The 11,830-nt window shown below is 33.1% G+C and overlaps 1 protein-coding gene across 3 annotated transcripts in view; it reads left to right on the top strand.

Moving 5' to 3' along the window:
- Positions 1-11,830, top strand: part of LOC106467158 (protein ced-11-like) — a 51,628-nt gene that overhangs the window by 38,283 nt on the left and 1,515 nt on the right. For 2 of the 3 annotated variants that reach the window (XM_022395291.1, XM_022395293.1), the window contains exons 19-26: positions 1,375-1,437; positions 2,000-2,108; positions 2,599-2,785; positions 3,920-4,071; positions 5,863-6,005; positions 6,655-6,678; positions 7,099-7,294; positions 8,752-8,904. In XM_022395291.1, the coding sequence (XP_022250999.1) occupies positions 1,375-1,437; positions 2,000-2,108; positions 2,599-2,785; positions 3,920-4,071; positions 5,863-6,005; positions 6,655-6,678; positions 7,099-7,294; positions 8,752-8,904 (1,027 nt within the window). The remainder of the gene's footprint in view (positions 1-1,374; positions 1,438-1,999; positions 2,109-2,598; positions 2,786-3,919; positions 4,072-5,862; positions 6,006-6,654; positions 6,679-7,098; positions 7,295-8,751; positions 8,905-11,830) is intronic. The other variant, XM_022395292.1, reaches the window with a different exon arrangement.

Raw genomic sequence — 11,830 nt, forward strand, 5'->3', positions numbered from 1 at the left:
AAACAACAAACATACAGACAATATTTGAATCTCTGCCTTCAAACATAACTTGCATTACTACTCGAACTGCGGAATGGTGGTTAGGGTGCTCTACTCGCAGTGTGCGGGTCGTGGGTTCGAATTCCCATTCCACCAAACATGCTCGCCCTTTCAGCCGTGGGGGCATTATAATGTGATGATTAATCCCACTATTCGTTGGTAAAAGAGTAGCCCAAGAGTTGGCGGTGGGTGGTGATGACTAGTTGCTTTCCCTCTAGTCTTATGCTGCTCAATTAGGGACGGCTAGCGTAGATAGCCCTCGTGTAGCTTTGCATGAAATTCAAAACAAACAAACTATTACTTATATATGGTTAATTTATGTTTTAGAACAACTTCACAAATTTTCTATAATAGTTAACTGTTATCCCATTATCTATCACCCGTTTATGGTCTGATGGTTTTATTAAAAGCTATTTCTGTAGAAATGCTTACTTTTTAAGTAATAACTTCTGTACTATTTATTTCATAAATGTGTAGATTTGTTGAATATTATAGGGATGTTTTTGATCGGGTATACTTAAAAAGATAGAGAAGTTTACTAGCAAGGGCAGACCAAAAGCAGTTTTTCTTTATTTGGTCTCTAGATTCATTAAAATGTTGTTGTTGTTTTTTGGTGTCATAAGGATGGCCTAGAATGTCCCAGTTATTAGTGTGTCAGGCTGTGGATTTGGGTTCCGTGACTTCTTGCTCCATTATTGCCAAAAATAAATCATGTTTTACACTTATCTTTGAATGGCTGCACCTTGTTTATAAGAGTGACAGTCAAATCCCACTACTGACTCTGATTATCCCAAGATTTTGTGGTGTTGACCAGCTGTCTTCCCTCTAGTCTATCATTTCAAACTATTAGGGATGACTAGCACAGATAGTTCTCGAGTAGCTTTACGAAAATTCAACAAACATCTGTTATAAGAATGTATGTGCATATATACATACTTAAAAATGTGTGTTCAGTGTTGATTTATTTAGTTATTAAAAGTTCATTGAAAAATATAATTTCGCAGTTAGAACCATAACTTATTTTTAATGATGATTGAAATGTTTTATATAATAATCTGGGGTATTCTTGTAATCTTATGTATTACTTTTGGATTATTTTAAACAAAGACTGGTCTTAAAGTAATTTATTGAGGAATGAAGGTTTATGTTTATAATTTCAGATTTATTCTTGAGGTAACACCATAATTGTGGTTTATTTTTAAACGTCGGACATGAAGAACTACTATTCTTGTATTTTGTATGCTGGATACGCATCGTAGCTATGTTTAACATTTTAAATTTTCACTGATTTATTCAAATATAAGACAAAATAATTTAACATTCTTACGATTACAGGGGAAGAGCGGTGCTACCTTGGCCGATATAAAAACATGTCAGATTCATGTCATGTGGGGATGTGTAAGTGTTAAGTGATTTTGTATCTTATTTAAAGTAAAACTTTAACTGAACACTACATTACTTTTTCGTGCTGTGAGCTTGCGAATTTGTTTTGCTAGAAACGCTGATAAACTGTAGTGTTTTTTTTTCAAACTTATTTACCCCTTAAGATTTAGAAGCTTGTATATAAATAAGTAGAAAAATGTGAAGATGATAAAATAAAATAGACTTTTAGAGAAAAAAATCACCTTTAAAACTATGGTAATAATTGATTAACTTGACGACGTTTCGAGCAAACGCTCTTTTTCAAGCCAGAAACAAGCCAATGTATTAGGTGAATGTGTAGGACAGTAGGTGAATCATCAGCTAGTTCATTATTCTGTCCTGTAATGATTTTAAAGTGCCATCTATGAGTTGAATCTAACGAAAGGTATTCCACAAAATTATTTTATTTGCCAGTTTAAACTACATGTCTGGGAAATGCATTATAAAAAATGCTGGCTATATTTATGTTGTATGTGTAAAATAAAGAAATTGATTGTTCAGTTTTACTGGCTGATGTTAAAAATATATTTGTTTATAGATTCTGATTTCACCTGTCCAAACACAGGAGCATGGCCATACATATTTTCAATTCAGTATTTTGTCCTCCTCAAACTGATCTTGTTGACTTTGTTGTATGCCATATTCAGGTATGTATTGTTTTTAATAGATTACGTTAATATGCCTTTTGTTCCACTTCCTTATTTTGGTAATCTTGATAAAATTCCATTCCACTTTATCATTTAATTTATGAGTTTTTTCTTCATTCTATCCATCCTCTGGGAAATATTGTGAAAGAATTATTTTTCAGTTCTTTTGAATTGGAATTGATGTGTCATTAAATTCATTTGTCTATTAAATATTTGTGTTCAGAAAAAATACCAAGAATTATTATATATGTATTCAGTCTACGACATATAAATCAAATTCAACCATTATGTGCAATGGTAACCGTTATTTCTCAGAATTTGTAGTGCATACTGGAGGGATCTGATATAGATATTTTGACAATAAAGTTACAAGAAGTGACCTTTATTCTCTAGGTGATAATAATAATAAAAACTTTTTTATTTCAGCTAACATTTTGCCTTTGCGGTTTCATCAGGGTAACTGTTCCTTTAATTCTGTTTTAACGTTTAGTGCCACAGCATCAAAAATTGAGTGTGAGACTGAAGACATCTGGAGATTCCAGCGTTATCAGTTGGTGGTTGATTTCGCTAACAGACTAAGACTACCTGCACCATTGAGTGTGATCAGCTATGTAATCATCATTTGTGAATGGGCTTGGAATCTTATCAGTTGCAAACCTTGTAGGAGATGGGATGAGGTGGCTTATGTTTCTAAACTTCTTTAATGATTGTCCCTATTTTATTACTCATTGATAATAATCTAATAACAGAGAAATTAATTCTTATGTTAATAAATCATTATCGTTTAGTGAATATATAAAGTATCTTATTAGTATTTTATCCGTTTATGCAATAAGAAAGTAAATTTTTTTGTTTGAAACTTGTGAAGCATTTTATACATACATTAATACATGAATTGCTTTGTAGCTTTTAAAGTATGTTTTATTGGTTTGTTTAATAGAAATGTTAATTATGGTAAATGGTAAAAAATCTAAGTTATCTTGTTAGAACCTGATATTTATTTCACTTTGTTCATATAACACATTAACATTTAGAACTGTTGGTATATCCGATTAAGTGTGTGTGATCAAATATTGTTAGAACCTGCTACTTATTTCACTTTGTTCATATAACACATTAACATTTAGAACTGTTGGTATATCCGATTAAGGGTGTGTGATCAAATATTGTTAGAACCTGCTACTTATTTCACTTTGTTCATATAACACATTAACATTTAGAACTGTTGGTATATCTGATTAAGTGTGTGTGATCAAATATTGTTAGAATCTGCTGTTTATTTCACTTTGTTCATATAACACATTAACATTTAGAACTGTTGGTATATCCGATTAAGTGTGTGTGATCAAATATTGTTAGAACCTGCTATTTATTTCACTTTGTTCATATAACACATTAACGTTTAGAACTGTTGGTATATCCGATTAAGTGTGTGTGATCAAATATTGTTAGAACCTGCTACTTATTTCACTTTGTTCGTATAACACATTAACGTTTAGAACTGTTGGTATATCCGATTAAGTGTGTGTGATCAAATATTGTTAGAACCTGCTACTTATTTCACTTTGTTTATATAACACATTAACGTTTAGAACTGTTGGTATATCCGATTAAGTTTGTGTGATCAAATAGCTGTTAATAAGTACCTTATAATTATACTTAACACTATTGAATAGTGGTCAGTGACACTTTTTCTTCATTTCACCTATCCAGTGTATAGGTTTTTCTCATAGTGACTACAAAGCACGTTCACACCAACAGTGTAGTTGATGTTTTGTTGCACAAGTATGATATTCATTTTCATAATGTAGGATGGTGAAGGTGTTTTAGCAGTTGACAAAATGGCTGTCAGACGACTTACAGAGAAAGACTACAACTACTGGCGTCAACTCGCTCAGGAGTACAGTAACTTTCAGGAGGAGAAAGCCAAAGAAGATGACTTGCAGAAAAAACAGTTGGAAATGTAAGAACTACACAAGTTCCTACTCTAATCAACACATTAAAAATACGATTGTACAGTTCTTACAGTACACAAGTTCCTACTTCTAATCAACACATTAAAAATACGATTGTACAGTTCTTACAGTACACAAGTTCCTACGTCTAATCAACACATTAAAAATACGATTGTACTTAAATTAATTCTTGGTAAAGATATTAAAGTATAATATCGGCAATCTAATTTTAATGATACTACAAAAAACATTTGTGAGAAATGTAGATTTAAAAGAAATATTTCTGAAGAGGAAAAGGTCTGCTTAGAAATATGAAATGAATGTATATCAATCACGTTTATACAAAGAGTTATTGCTAGGACTAAGATTTACAACATTTTTTACAGATCTGAATGTTCTAGTTCAAGAAATAGTTTTCTCATGATATGAGAATTTGTGCATTACATTAATATTGTTCTTTTTTTTTTTAGCTTGAAATATATGTGAAATTACTATAGGATGTCATGATATTATTTGTAATGTTCCTGTAATAATATACATTTAAAGATATTCTATGCTACATCTAGGAACAGTTTTATTGACTATTCTGTTTTTTCTTACCATTCCAAAAAAAAGGTTTCTAACCATTTTGTCAGGTTGTTATGTGTGTATGGTCCGGATTCTTTACAGTAGGTGTCTGTGACTTGTTGGTGGTAAATTTCAACAATAAACAAACAGCATACAGTCCACTTGTTTTAAAATAATATATTTAAACAAGTCAAATATATATATTCATTACACAGTTGGTTATCAAAGTTGTATCCAGAGTTTTAAGTAATTGTCTGTTTTCCATCAAAGTCCATACAGGTTGGTTCAGTTACTTTAGAACCCAATTGACAAGACAAATTATTTCTTCTCTACTCTGTTATGACAATAAAAGCTGTGATAATTTCACTTTAAAAACTGCCACAATAAGCTCTTTATGGCTAAACTCACAATTATGCTGTCTTGATCTATATCTAACTCTATAACTCTGTCTTACTTGAAATACATTTTTTACACATTTATAGACTGACAGAGGCCTAGAACATTCCACACACTACGTGATATTATGATGCAATAATACTCAATTGAAACAATGAGAAAACTGAGAAGTTTCTAGTAACATGACTTAATAATACAGCAAGCACCAATTCACAGCAATTGAATTACAAGTTGTATGAATCGTACACAGTTACATAAACAAATCTGCAATAAACTCTCGCTTCTAAAAGTAACTAATTTTAACACTATTTCTATACTTGAACATCTAAATTGTAACACTTGCATTAACTTACAGTTGTGTATATCTAACACTTTTTTTTTAGTAAATTATTGTCGTACCTCTTTACTTTAGAATTTCTAGTACATGAAGAAATAATGAAACCATACAGTTTTCTTAACTAACAATATTAATAGCAGAATGAGATTATGGAGAATATAGATGGTTTTGGCTGACTACTAGAAACATTTGTGAAAAGATTTCAAATCAGGCCTTTTAAGGTACTCCTAAGATATTTTTTCATCAGTTAGTATAACTAGTAATTGTCAGAAAAAGTTCAAAACCTTATTTATTATTAGTATAGATCTACATTTATGGTTTAAAATTGTTTACAACTGTGGTTACCACCTCTTTCCTCAGTAATAACGAATTATTTTATAGGACCACAAGTATGAAAAGCAAACAATGAATAATCAGTATTCTTATATTCCTAATTACATGTACAACAGTTTAAAATCATATAATGAGGGAATTTTAAATGGAAAAAAAAACTTTTCAGGTTAACAACAATAGCGGAAGATGTTGAATATGAAAAGAATGTTTTGCGGCAGGTGAAAGGTCGAGTGGGGGAGTTGGAGAGAATGTTGAACTACTCGCAAGTTTATTTGGAAAGCATAAAACACATGAATCAAAGAGACGAAGGTTTGGCATTCTAGAAATTGTTCTTTTTATTTTTTAAACTGTTACAAAGAATAAAATCCCTTATTTTCACTTAAGGTAATTCCCTATTGTCAGTAAATGTACTTATGGCTTGTTCTGAAGTTATCTTAGTTTTTAGGAAATATCTTTATTTTGGGAATAGTTTAGTCGTAGATGTATTTAATAAGTTTTACTTGGACATTAAACAATTAACCAACAATTATATAATATTTCTGTACTGTTTAGAACCTTGATAATCTTGCAGTTCTATTACACACACGTACAAATTGAGCTTTGATGATTAAGCCGACTTTGAAGAATTGCAATGGAATTTGTTTTTTATATGAAAGTTAGCATTTCATAATCTACTTTTAACAAATAATAGTCTTTTATTTCATGTTCTACTACATGTTTTCAAGTGCTTAAATGAATTGTAACTTGTAATCGTAACCTTTATATGCATAATAATCTAAGTTAACTTGTTCCACCATAACATTTTTAAAGTGTTTTGTTTGTGACCAGTTTAAAAAATTTTACAAATCCAAGTTTCATGAAATAACTAAATCTAACAAGGTTCAAACAGTTCAAAAACTTTGTTTTGATTTTCTACACAATTATGGATGAATTTAAAAAAACATGGTTATTTTTACAGCTCCGCCTTCATGCCCTAAGAAAGGTAGGCATTGTTCGGAAAGGAAAAAAAATTTGGTGGCTGTGCCAAATTTTAAACTCTCTAGTCTGCATAGTTTCAGCCAAAATTTGCAAGTGCTGTTGGTTAGTGTGGCTATATTCCCTTTCTGTTGATTTATACAACTAGAAGGCAATTTAGCATGCAGTATTAATATATTAGAATATTTCTGTCACTCGTCTTACAAATGACCTGTAAATTAGATACTTTTCTGCAGATAAGATTCGTACAAAACTTTGGTTAACGGGAACACGTTAAATTCTGATCCTGCTGCTAACAGACTATCTTGATATCGCTTGATGTGCATGGCTAAATTTCATTAAATTAGGTGGCTTGATTCATTGCATGTTCAGCGAACTACTGTCCAGTTATCTTTTTTAAAGCACGTTCTATTTACCCAATACTCAGAACGTAGTCAGGGCTCTGTACACTTTCTTGCACGTCAAACCCCTTACCCCGGGACCAGAGTCCAGCGGTTTCCTGTTCCTGACAAGTATGTGGCATGGGAAGTAATGTGGATAGACTATGACCCAGTTGCTTACAGTCGGCCTCGGTCAGACTACCCCATGGCCCTGCAGCCTCACGTGGATGAAGATTTGTTGCTGTAAGTCTAGAAACTTGTATTCAACGCTAAAAATCCTAAAGTGTTGTACTTTAAGCAAAATAATATATCTAATTATTAATTTGTTTAACTTTTGAAAGGTTTCATTATAATAATTTAACATGAAACATCAGACTTTTGGTAACAAGAAAACATGTTTCATTTCCTAAACTTTAAAAATATCTTCAGGATAAAATAATGCACCAAATGTGGGGGAAATGTTATGTCAGGTCAATCTAAAGTAACGGGTAGTTATTCTAGTGTATATTTAAAAAAAGAACCAGAAATCAAATAATTTATTATCCAATTATATGAAACGGCTAGTTCCGTAGTTACTTTTGACACTTGCTTAAAACCTGTAATTATGAAATCTTGGCATTCACTAACTAATTTTTTTTTTAAGAAGCTACTTTGTTTCGGTATTTAAGTAATAGAGAACTGCATAACTAGAGTTCGTTATTTGGCATGAACACGATGTGTTTGTTTGTTTTTATTAATTGCAACAGTTGTTTCAAGTTTTGTTGTATACACTTTATATCAGTGTTACCTTTGAAGTTGACTTTTATTCTCACACATTAGAATAAACTATAAAAAATTTTTGTCTTTACTTTTTTTTTTCTATACCATTTTTCTCTTGGTGATTAATATCAAGGTTTGGTTTGCATTCCTCTGGTGGAGCTGGTTGTTATCAAGGTTGGGTTTGTACCCTTCTGGTGGTGGTGGTGGTGGTGATTGATATCCAAGTTGGGTGTACACCTTTCTGGTGGTGGTGGTGGTGATGATCGATATCCTAGTTGGGTTTACACCTTTCTGATGGTAGTGGTGGTAATTGATATACAGGTTGGGCTTGCACCATTCTGATAGTGGTGGTGGTTATTAATATCCAGGTTGGGCTTGCACCATTCTGGTAGTGGTGGTAGGGATTGATATCCAGGTTTGGGTTTTATACCATCCTGGTGGTGGCGATTGGTGTCCGGGTTTGGGTTTTATACCATTCTGGTGTTGACGATTGATGTCCAGGTTTGGATTTTATACCATTCTGGTGGTGGCGATTGATGTCCAGGTTTGGGTTTTATACCATTCTGGTGGGGGTGATTGATATCCAGGTTTGGGTTTTATACCATTCTGGTGGGGGTGATTGATATCCAGGTTTGGGTTTTATACCATTCTGGTGGTGGCGATTGATATCAAGGTTGGGTTTGAACTTTCTTTTAATGATCATCTGTTTTGCTATCTAAACTATGAACTGTCACATTTAAAGCTTGATATCAAAAGTAGAACATGTCTGAACTACACGTATTCCCTTCATGTAGGTTCTTTGGCTCTGGAAAGAAGTTTTTAAGTTTTGCTACTTTTTGATTTGACACCTTCATAAGCCATATTTGGGTGTTGCTTGTTTGATTCTGAATTTTTTGTTTTGATTAATTATGTGTTCAAATATAAAGTGATTTTGTTTACAGTTTACGAGAAAAACAAGGACTCGTGTTACCAACTTTCCAGTGGAACTCTCTGTGCACCAATCCTGCAGGTATCACTATTGACAGGCAGTCATGGATCATTGAAGGGGATGGCATGCCCCTCGTCTACAAGTTGGACCGAGAAGGTGTACCACGGTAAGACTGTAAAGAGTAAAAAAAAAAATCTCCTGAATATACTGCTTTCATTCTTGTTTATTACTTTGTTTTTAATATTTGGAAATTGTTGTTTTAAGTTCTGTCTTAGTATCATTTTAGGATGTTGGACCATGTTATAGTAAGTCAGTATTAACTGTACTAATTGCATTTGCTGTTTTACAGCTTACTAAATAATGCAATTTGCTACTGTAAATTAATGTTACAAAATATAATTGGTACCTAAAGGTAAAAAAAAATATCTTTGAAAATTTTCAAACCATTGTTACAATGCGAGTTTATTTTAGAATAAGACTATTTATGGTATAGAATGTATACATGTTTGTGTCATATATATATATAATGAAAAGATAGAAAAATGTGAATAACTCTAGGAGATAAATCATCTTAAAAATATTTTTTATTTTTTTCAAGCCAGAAATAAGGCTTTTGGTTAATTTCAAACTACTGTAGAAGACAGACCAAAGTTCTGTCAAAACATGTAGTATGTTCCTAAAACTAAAATCACTTTATTGTGCTTATAAATCACTTGTCAATTTGCTATTATATTAACACATTGTGCTTCATTACGCAAGTACCACACATAACATTGACCACTTCATAGAGGGTTACATTACACAAGTATGGTACATAACGTTGACCACTTCATAGAGGGTTACATTACACAAGTATGGTACATAACGTTGACCACTCCATAGAGGGTTACATTACACAAGTATGGTACATAACGTTGACCACTCCATAGAGGGTTACATTACACAAGTATGGTACATAACGTTGACCACTCCATAGAGGGTTACATTACACAAGTATGGTACATAATGTTGACCCCTTCATGAAGGGTTACATTACACAAGTACGGTATATAATGTTGACCACTTCATGAAGGGTTACATTATACAAGTACGGTACATAACATTAACCACTTCATTGAGGGTTACATTACACAAGTATGGTATATAATGTTGACCCCTTCATGGAGGGTTACATTACACAAGTACGGTAAATAACGTTGACCCCTTCATGATTGGTTACATTACACAAGTATGGTACATAATGTTGACCCCTTCATGATTGGTTACATTACACAAGTACGGTACATAATGTTGACCCCTTCATGATTGGTTACATTACACAAGTACGGTATATATAACGTTGACCCCTTCATAGAGGGTTACGTTACACAAGTATGGTATATAATGTTGACCCCTTCATGATTGGTTACATTACACAAGTACGGTACATAACGTTGACCACTCCATAGAGGGTTACATTACACAAGTACGGTATATAATGTTGACCCCTTCATGATTGGTTACATTACACAAGTACGGTATATAATGTTGACCACTTCATGATTGGTTACATTACACAAGTACGGTACATAACATTGACCCCTTCATGATTGGTTACATTACACAAGTACGGTATATAATGTTGACCCCTTCATGATTGGTTACATTACACAAGTACGGTATATAATGTTGACCCCTTCATGATTGGTTACATTACACAAGTATGGTATATAATGTTGACCCCTTCATGATTGGTTACATTACACAAGTACGGTACATAATGTTGACCCCTTCATAGAGGGTTATGTTACACAAGTACGGTATATATAATGTTGACCCCTTCATGATTGGTTACATTACACAAGTACGGTATATAATGTTGACCCCTTCATGATTGGTTACATTACACAAGTACGGTATATAATGTTGACCCCTTCATGATTGGTTACATTAAACAAGTACGGTACATAATGTTGACCCCTTCATGGAGGGTTACATTACACAAGTACGGTACATAATGTTGACCCCATCATGGACTTCTGTGACTATAAAGCATGCAAGGCATGATATTTTAGTATTCAAAGAAAGGAGTACCTTAACTGAGTGCTTAACTGAATTGGTAAAGCAAGGGAAGGCATAATTCCAGCAGGATGGAAAATGGACTATTGTATCGTTGGGTACCATTTGTATGCTGCAAATACTAACGAAAGTTACATGGTTTGTCGCCAGAAGTAACCCAACAATACAGCAGTTTATTGTACTTAAAGTAGGAATCTTTTTTTTATAACTGTTGACAAGGAAATTTACAAGTGTAATTTTACAAAAGTAGCACAGGGGCTTTATTCACACAAATCACACAGTTCAGTAGAAGATTGTCTGACTTGTGACAAATGGAATACTCTATCATATTAGACAAGTAATCATCATGTCTATGGAAGTCTCCGCAGTTTGTTGTTGTCTTTCCAGTGACAAAGTTTTTCCTAGGGAATTTTTTATGGTCTTAGGTTACAGCTATAATGGAAAGTTAACATCTAGGGAGTCGAGAAAAATATCAAGGTGGATTCTGTATATTATCTGTATGGATTGAACCACACACACATCCAAGTCAACGCGATAGTTCCCCTCCAAGATGAAGTACAAACAAAAATTCAAGCTACATCGTTTGTTGAGATTCTTCATAGTCTTCTTTGCCTTTTGGCTGCTTAAACAGGCCATTACCCACTCTTTACATGCTCAACAAATCCAAGAAGGCATTCTGAAGGAAGCTTTCATACAATACATTAAGGTCACTACTCTTCTCCCACTCTTTACACGCTCAACAAATCCGAGAAGTCATGCATAGATGACAACTTTAATACATTAAGGTCACTACTCTTCTGTATGAAAGCTTCCTTCAGAAGGACTACTTGGATTTGTTGAGCATGTAAAGAGTGAGAGAAGAGTAGTGACCTTAATGTATTGTATGAAAGCTTCCTTCAGAATGACTACTTGGATTTGTTGAGCGTGTAAAGAGTGGGAGAAGAGTAGTGACCTTAATGTATTGTATGAAAGCTTCCTTCAGAATGCCTGTATTGGCCTAGGTACTGTTACGTCTCTGTATGTTTGTTTGTTAA

Source organism: Limulus polyphemus, unplaced genomic scaffold (genome assembly GCF_000517525.1).
Source record: "Limulus polyphemus unplaced genomic scaffold, Limulus_polyphemus-2.1.2 Scaffold2510, whole genome shotgun sequence".
Taxonomy (NCBI): Eukaryota; Metazoa; Arthropoda; class Merostomata; order Xiphosura; family Limulidae; genus Limulus; species Limulus polyphemus.